Source organism: Trachurus japonicus, chromosome 6 (genome assembly GCF_045865225.1).
Source record: "Trachurus japonicus isolate A0001 chromosome 6, Traja_1.0".
In the NCBI taxonomy this organism is placed as follows: domain Eukaryota; kingdom Metazoa; phylum Chordata; class Actinopteri; order Carangiformes; family Carangidae; genus Trachurus; species Trachurus japonicus.
Window position 1 is genome coordinate 37248425 of NC_140912.1, and position 26522 is coordinate 37274946.

A 26522-nucleotide genomic window follows, 5' to 3' on the forward strand; every position below is an offset into this window, starting at 1 on the left:
TCTCTAACTCCATCGTCCAATCAGCTGTCGGCGCGGCAGCAGCTGACCCCGTCGTCCAATCAGCTGTCGGCGCGGCAGCAGCTGACCCCGCCCCTCGGAGGCTGCACCATGTCCGGTTGGCTGCTGGAGAACGGCCGGGGACTCGTCTCGCCGCCGCCGTCGCCTAGCAACACCCCGTTGTTGTCGGGCTCCTTCTTCCCAGCATGCATCAGCAGCAGCCGCACGTCGGAGTGGGCGTTGGCCACCGTGTGGCGCCGCACGCCGCCCGTCTTCTCCAGGTACGCCTCGCCCTCCGCCTCCACCAGCGGCGCCAACGACGACGAGTCAGAGGAGCCGCCGTGGTGCTGCGTCACGGTGATCTCCGGCTGGTCGCCTAGCAACGACCCCGACGACCGCAGGGGGCGGGACTCTGGAGGAGGAGACAGGAAGTGATTGATTAGGATCATCAAAGATGTTCAATATACAGAAAGATCCTCCATGAGCGGCTCCAATGATAGAAACAGTTTCACTTCCTGTCTCTCTAAATGGGCGTGGCCAACCGTCACCACCTCGTCTGTGATCATGTGTGTGGATTTATACAATCTGTAGGTAGATGAAAGTGAGATATTTATATTTTCTTATGATAAAATCAAATATTTACACTACTAACAGTCATATTTAGCATGACAAAAATAATTTATATCATTCATCAGAGTTTGCGGCCGTTTGTTTGACGTTGCCTAGGAGATCTGTGCCAAATCTGGCGAGAGTGTGTCGTAGAGACAGAGACAGGTCTGGAACAAAGTGGATTTTCTCCTGATGTGTCCGTCTGAAAGTCGCCATTTTGGTGTCAAACTGTTCAGAAGAGATGTGGCTTGTGGAAAATGAGTCCAAAATTTACTTCAGTGACTGTGGGGAGAAAGGACAGACCATAATCTGTGTTCACGTTAAATTGTCCCATTGGAGACAATAAACTCTATGCTGCCTCTGGTCTCCCTAAAGGGGCGTGGCCGTGCAGAAGCCTAGTGACATCATACAGGAAGCTGACTCCTCATGGAAGCTCTTGGTTTATAAACTGTAAATTGCTGAGATTAACCAGGAGGAGGAGGAAGAGGAGGAGGAGACAGGAAGTGATTGATTAGGATAATCAGATCAATGGACCACTTGCACAATGTAGTGTGACGTACTTCCCCTTTAAGAAGTTACGGTCCGCTCACTTCCGGCGGCCATTGTTACCATAGCGCTGCTGTATTTATTAGCCTACATCTGACACTTTACACCTAACTCTCTCATTCTACATTCATAGTTATGTTTTTACATGTTGTTAATAGTATAGTCGGTTCAGTTTGTATTTTTATATATAGGGGTTGAAGCATTTGTGATCATTAACCATTGATCGCATTTTGCCGTTAGCCGCTCAGCTAACTTAGCATACTAGCTAAATGAAAATTAGAGGCTAAATAAAATTACATACAACACTTTCATTATTTTTCTACATATTGTTCTAGTTTCAGTTAGTGTTCAGTGTGTAGGTCTATATAGTGTTCCGAAAAATTTGGATCACTTTTAATCATCGATCTACTAGTAGTTCTACTTGTAGCATTAGCTTAACCTGCCGCTAAGCTCTCAGCTGAGCATCAGCTGATAATGAGTGAAAAGTCACAGAGAACTAAAACATGAGGAGCAAAGAGGCTGAAAGAAGTCCTTCTAAACTCCATAGAGTTGGTTGCCCTCTTCATAAACATTACGCTGTTTTTAAAAAAAAATTTAAATAAAAGCCGAGCAGCTAACTAGCGGCTAGTTAGCCGAGCGGCTAACAGCAAAATGCGATTAATAATTAAATGCAAACTGAACCGACTAGTAACAATATACAAACATGAAAGAAGAATGAAAGTGTTGTTTGTAATTTTATTTAGCCTCTAATTTTCATTTAGCCAGTATGCTAAGTTAGCTGAGCGGCTAACAGCAAAATGCGATCAATGATTAAATGATAAAAAATGCTTCGACTACTATTTATAAAAATACAAACTGAACCGACTATACTACTACTAACAACATGTACAAACATAACTATGAATATAGAATGAGAGAGTTAGGTGTAAAGTGTTATATCTAATCTAAATACAGCGGCGCTGTGGTAACGATGACAACCAGAAGTGAGCGGACTGTAACTTCTTGTATGTCACACTACATTGTGCAAGTGGTCCATTGATCAGCTGGAGACAAAACACAGAGCTGAGATTAACCAGGTGACTCAAACGCCGCACACTGCCCGATGCTGCGTTCAGGTGACCTGGGGTTTACAAGAGTTTAAAAAGAGTTTGTTTTGTTTCCATGACGACACCTCGTCCTGCTGCGGCGTCCAGCTGAAGCTCAGATGTCCGTGTTACGCAATGGGTCAGTGAAGTGGCCTCGGCGTTCTGAGTCTCAGCAGGAAGTAGAGTCTAATCACACCAGGCTCACGGTGCGTTCAGGGACACGCACGTGTTTTCTGTCAGCCCTGCGGTGTGTGTGGGGGGGGGGGTGTTGTGTTAAAGGGATAGTTCAACATTTTTGTCAAATTGGCCCATTGCCATAATCCCTATAGTCATAGCAGTAGGTTTGTTACCTTTAATTGTCAGTGCAAGCTGTTTTTAGAACGGCGGAGCAGAGCCGTGAGCTGCTCAGAGCTACACTACGGAGGCTCATTATGGGATTTCTTGGTTTCTCTCATCAAACTCATCAAATACACAATCCAACAACTCCACAACGCTCTGGTGGACAAGTTGTGAGCTGCACATTCACCACGCTATGAGATAATAACACAACGTTACCACACAGAGTTGTTTTAGAGGGAAATTCATGCAAAACCACTGATGCACGTTGCCTTCAGGGACAGTTTTTCATCAACAGTCTCTGTATTTCCCTCTAAAACAACTCTGTGTGGTAACGTTGTGTTATTATCTCATAGTGTGGTGAATGTGCAGCTCACAACTTGTCCACCAGAGCGTTGTGGAGTTGTTGGATTGTGTATTTGATGAGTTTGATGAGGGAAACCAAGAAATCCCATAATGAGCCTCCGTAGCGTAGCTCTGAGCAGCTCACGGCTCTGCTCCGCCGTTCTAAAAATAGCTTGCACCGACAATTAAAGGCAAGGCAAGGCAATTTTATTTGTATAGCCTGTTTTTACCACCAGTTTGTCTCAAAGGGCTTTACATCCCATCATAACAACATCCTCTGTCCTTAGACCCTCACATCCACTGAGGAAAAACTCCATGGAAACCCTTTTAACAGGGAAAACCAGGAGAAACCTCAGGGTGAGCAACAGAGGAGGGATCATCACCCAGGACAGAGATGTTGTTACACACAAGAAAACACTTTATAGTTTATGATGACACAGAATGTGGGAAACATGGCGCACCGTATGGGCGAGGTAAAGCGCTTTCTCACGTGCGCCAACTCTAGAATTGATTGTGATTTAGAAATGGAAACAGGACGTGCGTGTGCACTCTGTTATAAATCTGAAAGTTGTTGTGTGCACGCATTTCCTGTGTTTCCTCCGTACGCCACCTGTAGTCATCTTCCCTACGCACAGTTTTATAAAAGAGGCCCCAGGTCAGTGAAGGGGGGGGGGGGGTGCGCTGACATTAACGGGGAGCAGCGACAGGTCAGTGAAGGCATCACGGAGCAGCTCACCGTGCAGCAGCTGCTCTCTGTGCAGCACGTTGCTGAGGTACGGACACACCACCGCCGCCACCAGACGCTCCAGCTGCAGGTACTCCACACTGGGCCCGCCGCACTCAGGGACGCCCTGACACACACACACACACACACACACACACACACACAGAACAGGTTTAATACTACAGGTGTGTAACCGATGTTTTACAGTAGGTTATTTTTCTGTTGTGTTCAGACAGAAAGACAAAATGAAGATAATTCTAGTTTCTCTTTCTTTTTTTTCTCTTTTTTTTTGGGGGGGGGTTGCCTTTAATTGATAGTATAGTTGAGAGAGACAGGAAATGGGGGGGGCAGAGAGAGGGGGAATGACATGCAGTAAAGGGCCGCCCAATACAGGATTCGAACCGGGGCCGACTGCAGCACTTTTAAAAAAAGTTTACAATTTTTTAGAAAAAAAGTGTTAAAATTTTGCTTTTTTTTTTTTTTTTTAGAATAATCTGGTAAAAATTCTGAGTGGTTAAATTAAAAAGTGGTTAAATTTTTAAAAGGAAAAAGAAAATTTTTAAAAAATTTTAGAAGAAACTGGTAAAGTTTCTCAAGGAAATTCTAGGAAAAGTGGTAAAATTTAAAAAAAAAAAAAAGGTCAAACAATAATAAAAAAAAAGAGGTAAAAATAAAAATAGTATAGGCTATAGTAAATAGTAAAATGTAGTTTTTTTTTTAAAAAAATTGAAGAAACTGGTAAAATTACTCAGAAAATGTGGTAAAATTTCAAAAAAAAAAAAAAATTCTAGGAAAAGTGGCAAAATTTGAAGAAAAAAAGGGAAAAAGAAAAGAAAAAAAATTAAAACAATAATTAATTAAAGTGGAAAAATTCTAGGAATAGTGACAAAATTTCCATAAAAAGTTGTGGACCCCCTTGAACTTAGATAGTTTTGTTGTACTGGCTATACTGAAGTATTTATGCATTTTCAGTGGGAATAAAGTAAACCTGAGTATCTGTGTGTGTGTGTGTGTGTGTGTGTGTGTGTGTCACCTGCAGCACCAGCAGCATCTGTGTGATCGCCGGGGCAACGGAGGAGGCAGCGGCGGCGTCTGCCAGCGACTCCTCCAGGTGAAGCTTCAGCAGCACCAGGTCTCTGAAGGCCAGGAGAGCCATCTGTCTGACGCTCAGCTCCTGGCCCTGAACGCACCACACACACACACACACACACACACACACACACACACACACACACACAGCAGGTTAATCCCCTGACCTCCGCTCTAATGAACTCTGGTGACTTAAGGATTTAAGAATTAGAACAAGTCGGTCCTGGTAAAGACTGTGACCAGGGCCGTTGCTAGGAATTCTGGGCCCCCTTAAAGAATACTAAAGTGGGCCCCTCCCCCTAACTTTTCCTTTTTCCTTTTTTTCTTAGACTACGTATGTATTATCGTTTTTTATTTAGCCTTCTTTGTTTTGATGCTAATGCAGCATTACACTGCAAAAACTCAAGTATCTTAGCAAGAATATTTGTCTTATTTCTAGTCAAAATGTCATTTCTAGTCAAAACAAATCTCATTCTACTTAAAATAAGACTCATCATATTAAAAGCAGCTTGTTTTTAGACACTTTTTACTCCTTTCAAGCAGATTTTCACTTGGAATAAGTAGAAAAATCTGATAGTGGAGCAAGTTTTTCTTCCTTATTACAAGCACAAAAAACTTACTTTCACTGGCAGATTTTTCTATTTATTGTGAATTTAAGTGAAAATGATCTAAAAACAAGTTAATTTTTAGGTGATGAGTCTTATTTTAAGTGGAAAGAGATTAGTTTTGACTAGAAATGAGACATTTGGACAAGAAATAAGACAAATATTCTTGGAAAGATGTGTGTGTGTCACCTGTACGGGGTAGAAGATGGCCTGCAGCGTGGGCAGCGTCTCGGTGAAGAACCGGTCCCAGGCGTCTCCCAGGACGACCAGCTGATCGGCGCCTGGAGGAAGGAGGAGGAGGGGGGGGGGGGGGCAGGTGGTTACCGCGGAAACAGATTGACTTAATAACGCCACGGCAACACAACGATCACAGAGGAAACGAGCTTGTTGTTGCTGCTGTGAAGTGAACAGCTGATTACGTTAGAGTGAAGCTTATCGATCCACATAGATAAACCTTAAAACCACAAAACACATTAACCCTCTATGGTCCGCTGCATCATGATGCCAGTGGGGAAAAAATGTTTGGAATGTTTTTATGTCTCAAAATAGACTAAATAAACATAATCTAGGGTTAGACATTTTTAAAAATTATTTATTTTTGGAAGTTTTGGGGATTTTGTTGACTGTAGGCAACATTGTACCATTACGGTTCATCATCTACTGTATTAGAAACACCAGTCTCTGTAGACTTTCACCTTCACTGGCCTCATCATCATCATAATAGCCTGATGTTTACTTTACTGCATCCAAAATCACATTTATTAAAGGGATAGTTCAACATTTTGGCAAATTGGCCCATTGCCATAATCGCTATAGTCATAGCAGTAGGTTCATTACCTTTAATTGTAGGTGCAAGCTATTTTCAGTACGGCGGAGCGCAGCAGCAGGCTGCTCAGAGCTACGCTATGGAGGCTAAGGGAATTTCTTGGTTTCCCTCATTAAACTCATCAAATTCAACATCCCAAAACTCCACAGCGCTTTTGTAGACAAGTTGTGACCTGCACAACCACCACGCTATGAGATAATGACGGAACGATACGAAACGGAGCCGTTTTCGAGGTAAATACAGGGTAAATACGGAGACTGCTTGCTGAAAAACTGTCCCTGAACGCAACGCGCATCAGCGGTTTTGTATGAATTTACCTCGAAAACGGCTCCGTTTCGTATCGTTCCGTCATTATCTCATAGCGTGGTGGTTGTGCAGCTCACAACTTGTCTACAAAAGCGCTGTGGAGTTTTGGGATTTTGTATTTGATGAGTTTAATGAGGGAAACCAAGAAATTCCCTTAGCCTCCATAGCGTAGCTCTGAGCAGCCAGCTGCTGCGCTCCGCCGTACTGAAAATAGCTTACACCTACAATTAAAGGTAATGAACCTACTGCTATGACTATAGCAATTATGGCAATGGGCCAATTTGCCAAAATGTTGAACTATCCCTTTAAGGATAAAAAACAAAATTATGATGAATTATATGTTTTTGAACATATTTACACCTGAACACACACGACCATAGTCTCATAATGCAATATTGATTCCATAATGGTCCACTGTCGCCTCAAGGCAACGTTGCAATTTTCTATAATGGTACGTTGTTGCTTTGGGGCAACAGGTGCATTTTAACCCTCTATGGTACCATGTTGCCACCACTTTTTGGCCTGTCACATCTCCACAATTTATCCCATTTAATGCTGTAATACTTTAAAAAAGAGAGGAGACCTTAGAGAACCAATAACAATGCTTTAATTTATCACATGACTTTCAAGAAGCCACTGAAACCCTTTTTTACAGACTTTTTCAAAGGAAACAGGTTTGCCATTTTGCTCCACTAAAACGGTCTGAAAACATACAGTAACTTCCTGGCCCTTTTTCATCTGGAAAAAAATATATTTACACTAATAGATTAGTAAAGTTTAATTTTTAATAGTTCCATGCAATTTATTTACTTATTAAATAATGGAAACTTGTTAAAAAGCAACAACGTACCATTATAGAAAACTGCAGTGTTGCCTTGAGGCGACAGTGGAACATTATGGAATCAATATTGCATTATGAGACTATGGTAGTGTGTGTTTAGGTGTAAATATAATGTTCAAAAACATATAATTCATCATAATTTTGTTTTTTATCCTTAATAAATGTGATTTTGGATGCAGTAAAGTAAACATCAGGCTATTATGATGATGATGAGGAAGATGAGAATGAGAATGTGGATGAGGACGAGGCCAGTGAAGGTGAAAGTCTACAGAGACTGGTCGGTGTTTCTAATACAGTAGATGATGAACTGTAATAGTACGATGTTGCCTACAGTCAACAAAATCCCCAAAACTTCCAAAAATAAATAATTTTTTAAAATTTCTTTAGATTATGTTTATTTAGTCTATTTTGAGACATAAAAACACTCCAAACATTTTTTCCCCCACTGGCATCATAATGCAGCGTACCATAGAGGGTTAAGGATAAAAAACAAAATTATGATGAATTATATGTTTTTGAACATTATATTTACACCTAAACACACACTACCATAGTCTCATAATGCAATATTGATTCCATAATGGTCCACTGTCGCCTCAAGGCAACGCTGCAATTTTCTATAATGGTACGTTGTTGCTTTGGGGCAACAGGTGCATTTTAACAAGTTTCCATTATTTAATAAGTAAATAAATTGCATGGAACTATTAAAAATTAAACTTTACTAATCTATTAGTGTAAATATATTTTATATTTATATTTTATAGCAAAATGGCAAACCTGTTTCCTTTGAAAAAGTCTGTAAAAAAGGGTTTCAGTGGCTTCTTGAAAGTCATGTGATAAATTAAAGCATTGTTATTGGTTCTCTAAGGTCTCCTCTCTTTTTTAAAGTATTACAGCATTAAATGGGATGAATTGTGGAGATGTGACAGGACAAAAAGTGGTAACATGGTACCATAGAGGGTTAAATTGTTTTTTAATATTTATTTATTTTTTTGATCAATTATTTATTGGTTTTTAACAGACAACTGATAGGGCATGAAAGGAAACACAATTGGTGGGGTAGGATAATGAAATACTGCCTTGTTATCTTCGTTTTACCCCATTAATCCCCTTCCCCCCACCCTCGTCCCGATTGGCATATTGAATTAACAGAGTTGTTCAATCAACAGTTTTTTCAATCAACAGTTTTTTAATGTTTAATGTTGTTTCAATCGACCGTTTCCATGGAGACGGTCTGTTTGCTTGCTGACATCATCAGACTGTGACGCGGCAGGAAGTCGGTAAACGAGATTAGATTATTATTTCCCCCTCAGTTTGGTCTCTGAGGTGTGAAACTGGTTCCTTCTGTCTGTCAGAGTGACAGGAAACAAACCTGCAGCCTATAAGACTTTCACAATAAAAGTCTGAGTGTGATTCCCAGACTTCGTCCAGTCTCACCTGAGTGCTGTCGGACCTGATCCAGAACCTCAGACAGACCTCGGGTCAGCAGCTGGTTCTGAAACACACACATTAAAGCTCCTTCAAAATAAAGGTAGATGTTTGTATTAAAGCTCCTTCAAAATAAAAGGTAGATGTTTGTATTAAAGCTCCTTCAAAATAAAAGGTAGATGTTTGTATTAAAGCTCCTTCAAAATAAAGGTAGATGTTTGTGTTAATTAAAGCTCCTTCAAAATAAAGGACGCTTGTGTTAAAGCTCCTTCAAAATAAAAGGTAGGCCTAGATGTTTGCGTTAAAGCTCCTTCAGAATAAAGGTAGATGTTTGTGTTAAAGCTCCTTCAAAATAAAGGTAGACGTTTGCGTTAAAGCTCCTTCAAAATAAAGGTAGATGTTTGTATTAAAGCTCCTTCAGAATAAAGGTAGACATTTGTGTTAAAGCTCCTTCAAAATAAAGGTAGACGTTTGTGTTAAAGCTCCTTCAAAATAAAGGTAGACGTTTGTGTTAAAGCTCCTTCAAAATAAAGGTAGACGTTTGTGTTAAAGCTCCTTCAAAATAAAGGTAGATGTTTGTATTAAAGCTCCTTCAGAATAAAGGTAGATGTTTGTGTTAAAGCTCCTTCAGAATAAAGGTAGATGTTTGTGTTAAAGCTCCTTCAGAATAAAGGTAGATGTTTGTGTTAAAGCTCCTTCAGAATAAAGGTAGATGTTTGTGTTAGAGCTCCTTCAGAATAAAGGTAGATGTGTTTGTATTAAAGCTCCTTCAGAATAAAGGTAGATGTGTTTGTATTAAAGCTCCTTCAAAATAAAGGTAGATGTTTGTGTTAAAGCTCCTTCAAAATAAAGGTAGATGTTTGTATTAAAGCTCCTTCAAAATAAAGGTAGACGTTTGTGTTAAAGCTCCTTCAAAATAAAGGTAGATGTTTGTGTTAAAGCTCCTTCAAAATAAAAGTAGACGTTTGTGTTAAAGCTCTTTCAAAATAAAGGTAGACGTTTGTGTTAAAGCTCCTTCAAAATAAAGGTAGACGTTTGTGTTAAAGCTCCTTCAAAATAAAGGTAGATGTTTGTGTTTAAGCTCCTTCAAAATAAAGGTAGATGTTTGCGTTAAAGCTCCTTCAAAATAAAGGTGGATGTTTGTGTTAAAGCTCCTTCAAAATAAAGGTAGATGTTTGTATTAAAGCTCCTTCAAAATAAAGGTAGATGTTTGTATCTTCCTGTCACTTTGTGATGTCACAACTAAGTCCCGCCCCCTCACCACCTGGACAACACCATCCAACAACAACTTTGCAGTATTTTTAGTTTCTCTGAGTGTTTTATTCTGAAATCTGCTCTATTTTTTTATTGGATCACTTTAGAGAACAGTCAGCCAATCAGAAGAGAGACTCAGAGCCTCCTCCTCTCCTCTGATTGGCTGACACCGACCTGTTGTTACTAGAGAGAGAGAGAAGCTGAGAGAGAGAGGAGATGGAAAACTACACTCAGATGGTTTTTTTTAGATCTTCTCATGGATCTAAACCTTCAAAATAAAAGCACAGAATAAGAAGTTTTCATGCTTCACGCCGTCACATGACCTCAGATCGAGCGTTCAAATCCATCTGCAGCTGGAACACGTTCACACGTCTGGAGTTAATCAGACAGAGGAGCGCTTTGATAGGCTGCAGACGACCGTGACCTCAGAGCCACAAGCCCCGCCCCCTTTCACCTGCTGCTGCTGTCTGAGTGTGTGAAACCTCACACAGCTGCATCAGATCACGAGATTCACTCATTCATTCATTCATCAGGTGGTGACACGTTCACTCTGAGGTTCGGATATGAAAAAAAAAACTTCAGTTTGTCCTTGTATGTATGAATGTGTTTGTATATGTCTTTATATGTAGCCTATGACTATATAGAGAGATAAAGATTAGTGATAATATGTTAGAATAAATCCAGCTAGATAAACTCCTAAATTAACTTATTGTTTAGATTATAAAGCAGAGGTGTCAAACTCATTTTAGTTCAGGGCCAAATTAAGTGCAATTTGATCTCAAGAGGGCCGGACTGGTAAAATAATATCCTATAAATAATAAGAACTCTAAACTTTTCTCTTTGTTTTAGTGCAAAGAAGCACATTATTAAGATGTTTACGTTAAAGAACTATCCTATTACAAAATATATTATGACCAACCTGAAATTTCTTGAGAATAATATATGCAATTTCAACAACATAATGCCTGTGGGGAAAATGACATATGACAAATTACAAATAAGACAGAAGGTAATATGTAATTTTTACATCTGGTAAATTCATCCCGCGGGCCGGATTGGACCCTCTGGCGGGCCGGTTTTGGCCCCCGGGCCACATGTTTGACATCCCTGTTATAAAGACAAGAAAGCTTGATAGATAATTTATGAATAAGGGGTGAGAGTAAATAAGTTTTACTTCTTCTCACTCCTTTTCGGATATGAAAAAACAAAAAAACTAACAAAAAAACCAAAAAACATCAAATTATCTTTATTTTCAATTATTTTATTTTTGTTCATGTGTTGTCTTTGCAAAGTATTTATTTGTTATGTCTGTCCATTACTGTATTATGTTTTATTTCTTTTAACATGTCTGAAATAAGCTAAACTAACTAATTTACTAACATGACCAGGCCGGCGCTGGCTGCTGATTGGCTCAGAGTTCATTCACATGAAAACAAACAGGAAGTGAGAGGGTGAACGTACCTGGAAGTAGTCGGTGATGAAGGAGCCCATCTCTGTTTTAAGGAGCCACCTGCAACACACACACACACACACACACACACACACACACACATTTATCTCTTTATTATTCAATCAAATAAAATAGATGTGCGATCAAAAAAGCGATTTGAGAGCAAAATAGAATAAGTGGCGATCAAAAAAATGTTTTAAAAGTGAAACCGAACAGGTTGTAATTGCAAAAAAGAAAAGTTTTGAGAGCAAATTTCTTCAAAACTAATGTTTGTAAGTAAAAACGTGACCATTTTGCTAATAAGTCAGTCGTCTTTGGTTGTAAATTAAAGGGATAGTTCAACATTTAGTCAAATTGGCCCATTGCCATAATCCCTACAGCCATAGCAGTAGGTTTGTTACCTTTAATTGTCGGTGCAAGCTATTTTTAGAACGGCGGAGCAGAGCCGTGAGCTGTTCAGAGCTACGCTACGGAGGCTCATTATGGGATTTCTTTGTTTCCCTCATCAAACTCATCAAATACACAATCCAACAACTCCAACAACTGTCTTATTTCTAGTCAAAACTAATCTCATTCTACTTAAAATCAGACTCGTCACATTAAAAGCAGTTTGTTTTTAGACACTTTTTACTTCTTTCAAGCAGATTTTCACTTGAAATAAGTAGAAAAATCTGATAGTGGAGCAAGTTTTTCTTTCTTATTACAAACACAAAAAACCTGCTTTCACTGGCAGATTTTTCTACTTATTTCAAGTGAAAATTAGTTTGAAACAAGTGAAAATGATCTAAAAACAAGTTGATTTTTAGGTGATGAGTCTTATTTTAAAGTGGAAAGAGATTAGTTTTGACTAGAAATGAGACAAATATTCTTGGAAAGATTTAAACTCAATATCTTACCAAGAATATTTGTCTTATTTCTAGTCAAAACAAATCTCATTTTAGCTAAAATAAGACTCATCACATTAAAAGTAGCTTGTTTTTAGACACTTTTTACTTCAAGCATATGTTCACTTGGAATAATCTGATAGTGGGGCAAGTTTTTCTTTCTTATTACAAACACAAAAAACCTGCTTTCACTGGCAGATTTTTCTACTTATTTTAAGTGAAAATTTTAGTTTGAAACGAATGAAAATGATCTAAAAACAAGTTCATTTTTAGGTGATGAGTCTCATTTTAAGTGGAAAGAGATTAGTTTTGACTAGAAATGAGACATTTGGACAAGAAATAAGACAAATATTCTTGGAAAGATTTTGAGTTTTTGCAGTGCAGAAGCAAATTATTCTAGAAAAGCTCGGGGTATTTGGATCGCCACTTATTCTCTTTTGCTCTCAAATCTGTTTTTTGGTTGTAAATCTGTTTTATTTAACTGAATAATAAAGAGACAGATGTTTCACCATATAAACATATAAACAGACGATGTAGTGAATAAAACAACAATAAGAAGAAGGAGGAAGTTTGTTCACCTGATGCTCTCGTTGAGTGTGAACAGCTCGTTGTTCTGCAGAGCTCCGCCCTGAAACACCTTCCCCACGGCTGATTGGACGCTGAGGGACACACACGGACACACACACACACACACACACACACACACACACACACACACACAGAGGTAAAGATGACATCAGTGCAATTCCATCTCCATATTCAGTCCCTAAAATGTATGAAGTCCAAACCTGCCAAAGACCTCTACTCAATGTTCAAAAATGATCTGACTAATGTAGCGTAACAATTGTTTAATCCTGGATGTTTTTATTTATTTACTTTTTTCTCTTCCCTTCTATATTTGATATGTGTTTGTTTTGTTTTTTACTCATTTATCTTAATTTTTGTGTATTTAATGTTGTTCTTAATTCTTATCTCTGAAACATGATGTCTGCTCTTGTTACATTTTGGACAGATATAATATTTGCCGGACTAGTTTGTAAATGCATTTGTTTAAAATAAATTTTAAAAAATTATAAAATAAAAAAATTATAATTAAAATTAAAAAAACGACCACATCCTCTCTCCCATGATGCATTGCTGCAGCAGCGGCGGCGGGACAGGACGGTGCCCGGCTGGTGACAGGAAGTGACCTCGTCTGCTGCCACTTCCACTTCCTGCCAAACATCCTGCTGCTGCCACGGACAGCAGGAAACACACACACACACACACACACACACACACACACACACACAGACACACACACGCGCTCTGAGCTGCTGAGGCGTTCAGGGGTCGTGGTAATAAGCAGAACTCTGGATGAGAGAGATGAGATTCCAACACTCGGGTCACATGAGTAAACAACAAACTGATCCGTCTCCGTGACGACGGAGAGCGGCTGCTGCAGTCCTCAGCTGAACCCTAATGTCAACAACAACAACGACCGTTCAGGCTCATGGGTCGAGGTCACGGGTCCCGTAACCGTGGCAACAGGTGTCACGGCTCGTCTTCAGCAGCAGGAACCAGGACCCAGACCTGAGAGTTCTGGTTCTGATTCTGATTCCTCCTCCACAAACTCTACAACTCCACATCTACAGAGGTGGGAAAGAGTTTTCAGACCCTTAAAGGGATAGTTCACCCAAAATTGAAGTTTCACTCATTATCTCCTCCCCCTCATGTGGACTAAGGGCTGGGAGAAGTTTCAGAGTCCTCCGTGGCTTCTCTGAGTTACAGGGGGTCTCGGCGTAGCAGTGCATGTCCATATGACGGTTGCAAATGGATACCAACTGTCTTCATAACAAAAAGACACACCAAAAAACATCCAAATACCTCCATGCTGCTCGTATGTAATGTCCCTCTTGTATTGAAGCCCGGACATGAGAAATTGTCCTGAAAAAAATTAAATAAGTCTAAATTTCAAGCTTGTTTTGTAGCAGAAGCTTCTCGAGGCTCCTCTTCCCGGTTCGTTGGACAAACTGGGACATTACATACGAGCAGCATGGAGGTATTTGGATGTTTTTTGGTGTGTCTTTTTGTTATGAAGACAGTTGGTATCCATTAGCAACCGTTATACATGCACTGCTACGCCGAGACCCCCTGTAACTCAGAGAAGCCACGGAGGACTCTGAAACTTCTCCCAGCCCTTAATAGTCCACATGCGGGGGAGGAGATAATGAGGGACATTTCAATTTTGGGTGAACTATCCCTTTAAAATTTTACACATTCCTCTGCTCATGTGGATCAGGATGTGTTGCTTGCTGAAGAACCCGTTGGACGCCCAGATGTTTTTCCATCAGCATCAACAGCACAAAAATACAAAATTGGTATTTATTTACTAGGGCTGACCCAAAAAAATCGAAGCTTCGAAGCTTCGTTCGTTGCCATGGTAATCGATCATGAAGTCCGTGATCGATTGTTTTTTTTTTCTTCCTCTTTTCCTCTTTGACACCGGTTCTCATCGGCAGTTGTTACATTACAATGAGTCGGCTACTTGGCATCCTGGAAACCGCTACGATCTCGCCGTCGAAGCTCCGATTAAAATCGATTTTATGTCCTCGAAGCTTCGATTATCAAAATATGATAATCGGGTCAGCCCCAGTATTTATTTACCATGGTCTTTTTCCTGTTTATGCAGCCATGTAGGCATAGCAACAAGAGTCATCGAAGGACACAGTCTGTGTGGTAAAGGGACAGTCCTCCTGCTCCTTCATGAGCTTCCATTGTCACTTTCCTGAGAACACGTCCTTGTATAATCCACTGAATATGAACCCACTCTTCAACCCACATGCTGTTGCCGTTTCTGCATCAACATACTAACAATCATAAAAAGACAACTAGAACTGAGGGAACTTGCTTACTGTTATTTCCATCAGGGATAGGAAGGTGACAAAAAAAAAACTGCTCGAATCGGGGTTATAAATTCAATCAATTTTTCCCAAATTTCATAAAACTAAACCTTTTGTCTTCCAGATGTTGGTTTGTCTGTGTTCCTGTCTCTCTGGAGGCAGCTGGACCTTCCTGGTTCAGAATCTGGATCTGGATCTGGTTCCTGCGTTAGGTTCCTTGTTTGTCTCTGAAGAACTTACAAATGTGCTGGTTTTATAAAGACAGGAAGCACGGAGACAAAAACTGTGTCTCTTACAGTAATAAAAAGCAGGGGTGTCGTTAGTGGATCACTGGAACCAACATGACGTGTTCACAGCTGCTCTGTTCTGATCCAGCAACTAGACCGAGAGAACTGTTGATTCTGTTTTGGGGCCGTTTGTGTTCACACATGGTAACAGCTCCAAACGGTCCAGAGTTGTAAACAAATGCCACGCGCTAACAAACTCTTCTCTTATTGGTCAGAAATTATTTATAAATGAATTAGCCCAATGAAAATTTAAATTTGACACGGTCCGAACCGCGGTTGAAGCCCAGACCCGACCCAATCCCAGTCTTCTGTGTAGCCTATGTTTTCGGCCCTAATCCAACACGAACACGGCAAAAAAAACGAAGTGACCGGAGTGATCCTCTGAACCAAACGGACCGGTCTCTGACGTAAAACGCTCCCTGTTTCTGAACAACTGGTCCAGTCGATCCAAGTGTGAAAACTCCCTAAATGTCTTATGTAATTTTATGGAACCAATCAATCTGAAGTCTCAACAACCCGATTTGAGTTAATTGTTTATATTTTGGGTCTGGACCAGTGTGTCCGGTCTGAAAACCAAACGGCTCCAGATGGAAGCGAGCTGAGACCAGACCAGAACTTCTTCTTGGTTGTTTTATTCTGCATCCGAGCCCAGTTTCTGTGTTCACACCTGAACCAAAGGAACAGAACAACTGATCCAAACCAACCAGGTCTGAATCCACCGTGAGTCTCAGACCTGAGCTGAGTGTCAGGTTGAATCCTCCCATCTACTCTCTGTTCTTACTTCTGTAGTGAGTGAGTCTCCACAGTGTCTCAGATTGAATCCTGGTTGTTACTTACTGAACGAACCATCACAACAGTTCCCAACATCTCCTACATCGACCGACAGGGAGCTACTGTATGTTGATTTACATATTAAATATTATATTCTACTCCGTAGCCCAGATGGAGTCTAGATCACTGAGGCTGGAAGTCTCCGTCGCTCACACTCAACTCTCTGACCGGTCTGACTGATCCATCCAGGTTCTGACTCATCAACACTCAACACCAGGCCTGTGCCAAAAAATCGATTCACATAAGAATCGCAATTCTCATTTAATATGATTCAGAATAGATATAAAATGTCCCAAAATCGATTTTAAAAAATAAAAAAATGAAACAAATCTGCTGCTGTCAGCCTCCGTTTCCTTAGAATATAAAAGGCAGCATGTTTAACTGCACTGTTTATTTTAATAAAGAGGCACTTTTAATGTTGTTACTTAAGCAATATGTGATATTTTGTTTTTAGGCAACAATTCCATCTGAGCATGGATAAATGTTTAAAACTCAATAAAAGTGAAATAGACACTTCAGTCATTCTGTCTTGTAAAGCAGACTGGAGTAGATCATGAGGATCCTTTAACACCGACAGACTGAAGCACAAATCATTAGGAATCAAATCCTTTTGAATCGAAAATCCATTTTGAATCGAATCGTAGCCCCAAAAACTCAGAATCGAATCGAATCGTGAGATAATAAAAGATTCCCACCACTAATAAACATAGTTAGTGTGAGTGTGGAAGGACTGAACTGAGACACGGCTCAGGACTTGGACTCAAACTTAGGCTGTGTTCGAAATCATCCACTCACTCACTCACTCACTCCCTATCCACTACATCATGTACACGATGTAGGGAACGACGGGAGGAGAATTCGGACACTAGACGGTCATTTTCTGGACGTGGTTGCGTCAGCTGATGCTCCAGGTGTTAGCGTGTTAGCGTGTTAGCGTGTTAGCCTACTGCTGTGACGGAAGCAGACGCACCGAGAATCATGTAAACAAACCATGGATGTATGAAACTAACTGGACACGTAAAAATAAAATAATAGGGTGAATTCAGGTATATTGGGACATCAGGTAATTTGGGACAGATAAGGAAAAACAATGCTTCCACTTGCCTTGAATGGGCTATGGCAAAGTTAAAGGTGCTGATACATTCCTTTGGATGTCTACATTAAAAGTCACATTAAATATTTTGGGTGACATCACACAGGGGGGCGTGGTCAGCATCAAACAGGACGCTGACCCCAAATATCAGGAGGTCAGCAAAACGGCATGTGCTTTTGTTGGAATTTAATATAAGGCTATTACATTTGTATGACTAATTTACTGTAGGTATGAAAGTTATATTAAGATGTGTGATGCATTGGTGTATTAAAATAAACAAACATTGGTTTGTGAGGATGTTCACATTTTCTTAATTTGGAATTTTCTTGCTGTCCCAAATTACCAATAGTGGTATGGTAATTTGGGACAGCATGTTCAGGTTATTTGGGACAGTGTTTCTGGGTTTATATTGAAATATTTCAATAGTGTAGTCATATCTTACACGCTTAAAAGTGAGAAATTCTTACACATATAGGGAAAACAAGTACCTTTGTACATTTCAGAATATCAAATCAGCAGTTAATGTTGAATATGTGAAGTGACGTTCAAAAATAGGTCAGATTGTTTTATCTCTTATTATGTCATGAGTTATCTTTATTTTATATATTTATATTTAACAAAATATAAAAATAAATGTATTTTTAAAAACATGCTTGCTTCTCCTGAGGTCAATAGTCTGCTCACAATATGTTTTAGGCTATTAAATCTGCTGTATGTTGAAATAATTCGTATATTTGGTTGATTTGGTTACAAATCATGAGATTATAAACAATACACAACATAAAAATAATAGGCTATAGGCCTAATATACATAAATAAACAATCTATTCATGTCTTTTTTAATGTAATTGCAGCTCCATGCAATATCCCATTGCACAAGCCTGTGTCCCAAATTACCAAACCTACTGTCCCAATTTACCAAACAAGTTGCAAAAAAATAGTTTTGTGTCAAAACCTTTAAAATAGAGTGCTGTGCTCTCACAAAAGAATTTTAGCACATAATTGTTTCACATAAAGAACGCAGACACCTAGAGGAATCCAGACATATCTCATTTGTTGGGTTATTTATTCATCTTGATGACAAAAAATGGCTCAGAAAATGAATTTACAAAAATTGTCCCAATATACCTGAATTCACCCTAAAAACCGGAGACTTGCGGGAACATTAGAGGATGTGATTCTGTGTGGTTGTGTTACTCGGACAATAAACTGTTGAAATATCGGAAGTTTGGTTTGGTCAACTACTGTTGTGTGTCCCGACCGTGAGCTGTGGCTATTAGCTTAGCTCGTTAGCTGGTATTTCCTCCATATTCTACTCCAGTTTCTTTATCAGATTGATTTAATGCTGCCTGTTAATGTTGGGATGCTGCTGCCCAACTCCTGCTGCTCAGGCAAACGGAGCGAAGGCAAATACGTCTGAGGAGTTTTTTTGGTAAATTGCCTAAATAAATCCTAGCTAACATGCTAATTAGCTTCCTCTTCTTCTCTGGCAAAACACGACCGCATTGCATTGTGGGATACGGGAGTAGAAAGTAGTGTACATTGCTTGTTCACTCAGTTTCGCGGTGCATTGTGGGTGTTTTGTCATCCACTACATAGTGGATGAAATTAATCGCGGAGAATTCGAACAACACTACAAAATGGCGAACACACTATATAGTTAGAGCACTACATCCGTGATAGGGGGTGATTTAGCTACAACACAGCCTTAGTCTCAGACCGGTGACCTTCTCTCTGAGTTCTGAACACATGAGCAGCTTTAATCCATGTTTGGACCCATAACACACACACACACAGATGATATCGTCATGTGTTGAGGACATTTCAGTGTGTGTGTGTGTGTGTGTGTGTGTGTGTGTGTGTGTGTGTGTGTGTGCACCGACCTGTTCCACACGCTGGCGTTGGAGAGCTGCAGGGACGGGGAGCTGGCGTGGAACCGGGCCAAGTCCGACAGGACCGGAGAACTCATGAACCGGGGACGAGGACGCCGGAAAGATCCCATGATGCACTCTGTCTGTCTGTCTGTCTGTCTGTCTGTCTGTAGGAGAGAGGAGGGGACAGGTGAGAGGTCAGTAGGGAAATACAGAAACTGCTTGATGAAAAACTGTCCCTGAAGGCAACGATTTCTTGGTTTCCCTCATCAAACTCATCAAATACACAATCCAACAACTCCACAACGCTCTGGTGGACAAGTTGTGAGCTGCACATTCACCACGCTATGAGATAATAACACAACGTTACCACACAGAGTTGTTTTAGAGGGAAATTCATGCAAAACCGCTGATGCACGTTGCCTTCAGGGACAGTTTTTCATCAACAGTCTCTGTATTTCCCTCTAAAACAACTCTGTGTGGTAACGTTGTGTTATTATCTCATAGCGTGGTGAATGTGCAGCTCACAACTTGTCCACCAGAGCGTTGTGGAGTTGTTGGATTGTGTATTTGATGAGTTTGATGATGAGGGAAACCAAGAAATCCCATAATGAGCCCCCTCCGTAGCGTAGCTCTGAGCAGCTCACGGCTCTGCTCCGCCGTTCTAAAAACAGCTTGCACCGACAATTAAAGGTAACGGACCTACTGCTATAGGGATTATGGTGATGGGACAATTTGACAAAATGTTGAACTATCCCTTTAACTTACAACCAAAGACGACTGACTTATTAGCAAAATGGTCACGTTTTTACTTACAGACATTAGTTTTGAAGAAATATGCTTTTTTTTTTGCAATTACAACCTGTTCTGTTTCACTTTTAAAACATTTTTTGATCGCCACTTATTCTCTTTTGCTCTCAAATCTCTTTTTTGGTGCAAATCTGTTTTATTTGATTGAATAATAAAGAGATAAATGTCTCTCAGTCTCCATACATTGATTATTGATTGGAACATCCCACAAACCCCCAAAACAGCTGTTGATCAATGATCTCAATAAGATATTGGCAGATTTAGAATCAATAATCTGTGACGACGACACAAAGAAACATATAAAATAAAATAATAATCGATACAAACTAATCAATGTGTATTTGATGAGTTTGATGAGGGAAACCAATTAAGAAATCCCATAATGAGCCTCCGTTGGTAGCGTAGCTCTGAGCAGCTCACGGCTCTGCTCCGCCGCTCTAAAAAACATCTTGCACCGACAATTAAAGGTAACGAACCTACTGCTATGACTGTAGGGATTATGGCAATGGGACAATTTGACTAAATGTTGAACTATCCCATTAACTTACAACCAAAGATGGTCATGTTTTACTTAAAAACATTTTGCGTTTTGATTGAAGTTTAAGAAATAAGCTCTCAAAACTTTTTTTTTTTGCAATTACAACCTGTTCTGTTTCACTTTTAAAACAGTTTTTGGATTGCCACTTAGTCTCTTTTGCTCTTAAATCTCTTTTTCTGCTCCGCCGTTCTAAAAACAGCTTGCACCGACAATTAAAAGGTAACGAACCTACTGCTGCTATGACTATAGGGATTAATATGGCAAATGGTGCCAATTTGACAAAAATGTTGAACTATCCCTTTAAGTCTGAGAGTGGAGAGGAATTAATTCCACAAATTCTGAAAATGGTGATTGATAAAAACGTCAGAAAACAAGTGAGTCAGTGGAGTTACAGGAAGAAGCTGCAGAGACAGTGAAGGTGGCGAAGGGGGGAGGGTGTGTGTGTGTGTGTGTGTGTGTGTGTGTGTGTGTGTGTGTGTGTGTGTGTGTGTGTGTGTGTGTGTGTGTGTGTGTGTGTGTTTGCAGTAGAAACATCTCCACCCACATGTTACTGTAAAACTCTTCACACCTTCGCTTCAACTTCAGCCACAAAACTCACGAGATCAAACAACCGGCTTCAACAGAAACATTTTCTCAGCTGCAGAAAACACACATACACACACACACACAGACACACACACACAGACACACACACACACACACACACACACTACACACACAGACACACACACACACACAGACACACACACACACACACACACACACTACACACACAGACACACACACACACACACACACACACACACTACACAAACTACACACACACACACACACACACACACACACACACACACACACAGACACACACACCTCTGCTGCTGCTGCTCATTCAACAAACACATCTCTGTCTGTGACTGACGACAGGTGTGTGTGAAACGTCTGAGAGGATTTTATCAGTCGGTCTGGGTACGTACGGTGGCCCTAAAGGGACAAACCACTCAAAACTCACAACGCAGCAGCAGTTTGTGTTTCTGGGGACACAATAAAGTGACGGACCAGGATAAAAGACTAATGCTAAGCTAACATTAGCTCAGGTTTCACAACAATGATTTCACATGTTTAGTTTATTCTAACGTCATTATATGTTTATTTATATTATTGCTAATAGACAGATGCATCTCAATACATTAGATTAGAATATCATGGAAAAGTTTATTTATGTCAGTAATTCAATTCAAAAAGTGAAACTAACACATCATATAGATCCATTAGACACAGAATGAAACATTTCACATCTTTATTCATTTAATTTCTTTTCATTGTAATGATTATAGCTACACATTTAATGAAGACCTGTAATACAAAGGACCTTTTTTTTTAAGCATTTTTAATATGGTAATGTCCTTCTGTGAAGTCTGTCCATCTATATGAACTCAGTATACTTGGTTGTTGCTGTTTGACTTGAACTAGTGGAAATGGGACTTTTCTATTACTTTATTGAGATGCACCTGTATGTTTCGTTTTTTACTTACATATGAAATGAAACATGAAACACTCCACACTGCTCGTCCACCGCAATCCAAGTGTCCTGAAGGGAGATAGTCCAGAGTTTACTGGGAACTACCTCATTTAGGACATTTTTACAGCCTCAACAGTCCTGTATTGGATTTACCTGCTATGCGATGCACGTGTAGTCGCGTAAGTGACCAGACTTGCCTCAATGAGGTAGTTTCCAGTAAACTCTGGACTATCTCCCTTCAGGACACTTGGATTGCAGTGGACGAGCAGTGTGGAGGAATATTAAATGGTTGTTGTGTAGTTTTATGGACGTTTTTTGTGTCGGTCCCTGTTATTACTCTCATATAAAGTTTTGGTTGGACTAGGAACCAGCCTCCCGGGTCTCCAGATGCACTTTGAGGAATAAAAAACTACTCCAGAGTATTCATCAGGATGAGGGGGGAGTCATTTTTTGGTGAATTATTCCTTTAAGACACCTGGGAACTATTGTAATTTATGGAAAAGGGACAGAATCTGTCTCCTTTAAGGTGCAAATGGAGCAGAGTGAAGCTCCAAATCCTGCAGAGTTCCTCTTTAACTCGTGTTTTTACAACTATAACTTCACACTGAACTTTCACAATGACACACACCTGCACGTCGTATCCCTCCGCCTCTCACAAAAACTAGTTCCAGCTACTTCCTGTTTACCACGGCGAGAGGAAACGTCAGTCAGTCATGATAGTCATCTGTACAGGAGCTTTAATCACAGCAGCTGTCGACTACTAACCCGTCAGAGAGGACGTCCAACCACGTTAACGGCTCAGCTGATCGTAGGAGGGTGTGTGTGTGTGTGTGTGTGTGTGTCTGTGTGTGTGTGTGTGTGCCCGTGTGTGTGTGTGTGTGTGTGTGGGAATGAGACCGTGTGTTGCACAGTTGAGTCGACCACATGTTGTGATCACAGGACGCTCTCTCTGATCTGATAGAGTGGGCGTTAGGCGTCGTCACCGTGCCTGTCAGCGTCACCGTGGCAACCCATCTGGTAAACACCACCACAACCAGACCAGTCACCACAAAAAAGGTCACACACACACACCCCCCCATTACCCCCCCCCCCCCTTCCTCACCTTCCTCCTCCTCCTCCTCCTCCTCCTCCTCCTCCTCCTCACTTTTACACTTTTACATGATGTCCTCAAACGTCTCGTTCACACCGACCTCATGAATGCAGATCAAACAGCATTTACTCCGTTACAAGTAAAAGTAGCTCAGTCCACATGTTACTCCAGTAAGAGTAAAAAAGTACTTGCTTTTAAAGGTACTAAAGTATCCAAAAGTACATGCTTTTAAATTTACTTAAAGTAAAAGTAAAAGTAAAGAGTAAATGTCTTATTTTCCACATCAATGAATGACTCTAACAGGGCCGGCTCTACGCAGGGGCAAGAGGGGGCAGCGCCCCCTCAAATAAATGTCTTGCCCCCTCAAATCCAAATTTTAGAAGTTGAGAAAGCACATTTTAATATACTCAAAAAATGTGTATATTACAAGTTGACAAAATTATCTGCAGTAGCACAAAAATCTGTGCTACTGCATCTGACACTGTTCTAAAATGTTCTGTTCTTTTTTTTTTTTTATTAGTATTCTTAAGACTACCTTTCAGTTTTGTAAATCTTGATCATAGTAGACCCCCTCCACCCCCCCACCCCCTTCTCAGAGTACACCACAATGCTTCACTCATTTTAAAATCACAAAAATTTTCGGGAGGGGGGGTGCCCCCAGACCCCCCTACAGGGGTTTAGCTACTCACCTTTTTCACCCCCTCTGGGTTTGCAATGCATCTTCAGGTATATGCACCCCTAACCCCCCATATAATGTGGCTCTTTGCATTACGACAGTAACAAATTTGGGCTCTAAGACCCTGGTTGGCCCCCCCAGCCCCTAGTTGGACAGGTCTGAAGGTAGAGGCCTGACAAAGTGCAATCCACTTCTCCAGGTTGGGGTTGGACACATAGGCCGAATTCCGATTCTCCCCTTAGCCCTTGGCCCTACCCCTTCGTTTTGCGCGTTCACGTGAAGTGGTAGGGGTGTCCCAATTCTGGTTCAGACGAGGGTTAGGGGGAAGTGGTCTGGCTATCTCGCCCTCGAAACGGAGATTTTTCAGGGGCACACTACGGACCGAGGGCTTTGGCAAGTTTCCCAGAATGCATCTTGCGGCAACCGGCAGCTGATTTATTTCTCACTGTAGCGCTGTTATTACGTCATTTTGTTAAGTTTTAATATGTTTTCATGTGAGAAAGTAGTTGTTTAGATCCCCAATGTGCGGTCGGTTTATCCACATGAGGCTGTTTAGACGTTTGCTCCGATGTTTTTCGGAGAAGTGAAGCTCCACGTTGGAGCCTCCACCTGTGGAGCAGATCAACGGCTCGTCACAGAGACACCACCCCGTCCGGAGAGCTCGTCAGCCGGCCAACCTCCCGACCTCGTCCCGGTAGAAAAGACGACCGCTAATTAACTTACCCGCAGGGTTTTAAAGGTTTACCGCCGTGTAGTTACATTCTTTTTAGGAGATAAATGCTCGTCTCATTGATGAAATGTAACAATTGTCGCATTAATTTGTTTGAATTAAAAGTGAAGCTTCATGTGTTTTGGACAAAGGAGCAGCTGCCTGGGGGATCTGTAGCCTACATACAGAAATCACCACATTTACATCAATAAATAAATGTTTTACAATGAACCGATCATTTTTCATTACATTTTATTTTATTTTATTAAGTTAACGTTGTTCTGAATAAAGGATTTGTGGCAAAAGCTTGTCACATCTGCTTATGTGAAAGCCAGCAGAGACGACTGATGACGTATGTGATTGTTGAAGTGGTGTCCCAATTCGTAGGGGTTCCCTACTCCTTGTAGCTCCGTTTCAAGGGAAAGGGTAAGGGCTAGGGGTAGGGCTAGGGGTAGGGGTAGGGGTAGGGGTAGGGATGAAAAATAGAATCGGAATTGGGCCATAGTCAACAACCCAATTAAATGAAGTTACTATAAGCACAGAGAAAAAAAGTGCTGGAGCATGATGTGTTCACATGATGCCCCCTTCACATTTCTGACTGCCCCCTCATATATGCCGCCTAGAACCGGCCCTGGACTCTAATTGTTTGTAAATGAATGTAAGGAGCTTTTAACTCTTGTTAGTGAGAATGAACTCTTTGCTGCTCAGCTGCACTGATGTGCTGCTTTTAGGGGTTAGGGTTTCCTTCACAGACAAACACAGCTTGTGTCCAATAGGATTTTAGAAAAAGACCTGAAAGTAACCAGTACTTTCAGCCTTCCTACTAATTAACTCCAGTAAAAGTACTAATATTTGTCTTGGAAATGTATTCAAGTAAGAGTAATAAGTAAGAAATCTAATAATCAAGTATCTCAGTGGAACTGAACCTCAAGCAGCAACATGAGCAACAGAATCAGTCCTGGTCCGTTGCTGCAGCAGCTGCTTTCCTTTCCTCTCCTGTGATTAGCTGTGAGCGTTAGCATGTGGCTAATCCGCCGTCATGAGAAACTACTCAGAAAGACTAATGCAATTACAGACACACACACAGGAGGCCTGAGCTGCACCGGCCAGAGAGTCTGAGCCTCAAACGCTCCGCTGCGTTGGCCACGCCCACTCAGCTGGCCACGCCCACTGTGCTGGCCACGCCCACTCAGTTGGCCACGCCCACTCAGCTGGCCACGCCCACGCAGCTGGCCACGCCCACTCGGTTGGCCACGCCCACTGTCACACACATCGTGGTCACAGCAGGTCCATCAGGTCGGTTCATCCTCTGAGGAACAGGAAGAGGAACGTCGTCCTCCACAGAGAGAGCAGGTCTTGAACCTGTTATAGAGACCATGCAGACGTCAACACCTCAAAACTATGAATTAATGAGGAATTAATTAAAGGTCCAGTCTGTAAAATGGAGGTAAAACCGTGACATTAGCGTTCAGATTCTAGATCACAGGATTCTTCACCCCCCCCCCCCCCGAGTTGTGAACAAGTGCAACAGAAAAACAGAAATGGCGGAGGCTCCAGGTCCCAGCTCTTCTGGTGGAGAACCAGAACCCTAACCCTAAACGCTTAAAGAAGTCTAAAGTATGGAGTTATTTTAAAGAGAAAACAAACGACTTGGTCATCTGCAGCCTTTGCACAGAACGACACAAAGCAAAAAGCCGGAGGATCCTAAGTCCAACTAATTAATTAACTAACTAAAGCTTTCTGTAACACGGTAGCATGAATGTAGAATGAGTTTTGCAACGTTGACAGTAACGAGACCCCCCCTTCCCCCCTCCCCCTGCCTGTATTTTGGTCTTTTGCTCTGTTTTGTTGTGCATGTGGACGTTTCTGGGTGGAGCTAGAGAGTCGCCAG

General features: G+C 41.0%; 1 protein-coding gene across 2 annotated transcripts in view; it reads right to left on the minus strand.

Annotated features, from left to right (window-relative positions):
• Positions 1-20: 20 nt before the first annotated feature.
• Positions 21-26522, minus strand: part of prr5l (proline rich 5 like) — a 30656-nt gene continuing 4154 nt past the window's right edge. Inside the window, exons 2-9 of one of the 2 annotated variants that reach the window (XM_085780644.1) lie at positions 19302-19452; positions 12904-12984; positions 11453-11501; positions 8747-8804; positions 5526-5617; positions 4676-4822; positions 3655-3769; positions 21-409 (exon numbers count right to left, since the gene is read on the minus strand). In XM_085780644.1, the coding sequence (XP_085636770.1) occupies positions 60-409; positions 3655-3769; positions 4676-4822; positions 5526-5617; positions 8747-8804; positions 11453-11501; positions 12904-12984; positions 19302-19420 (1011 nt within the window). In that variant the 5' untranslated portion in view covers positions 19421-19452 and the 3' untranslated portion in view covers positions 21-59. The remainder of the gene's footprint in view (positions 410-3654; positions 3770-4675; positions 4823-5525; positions 5618-8746; positions 8805-11452; positions 11502-12903; positions 12985-19301; positions 19453-26522) is intronic. The other variant, XM_085780645.1, reaches the window with a different exon arrangement.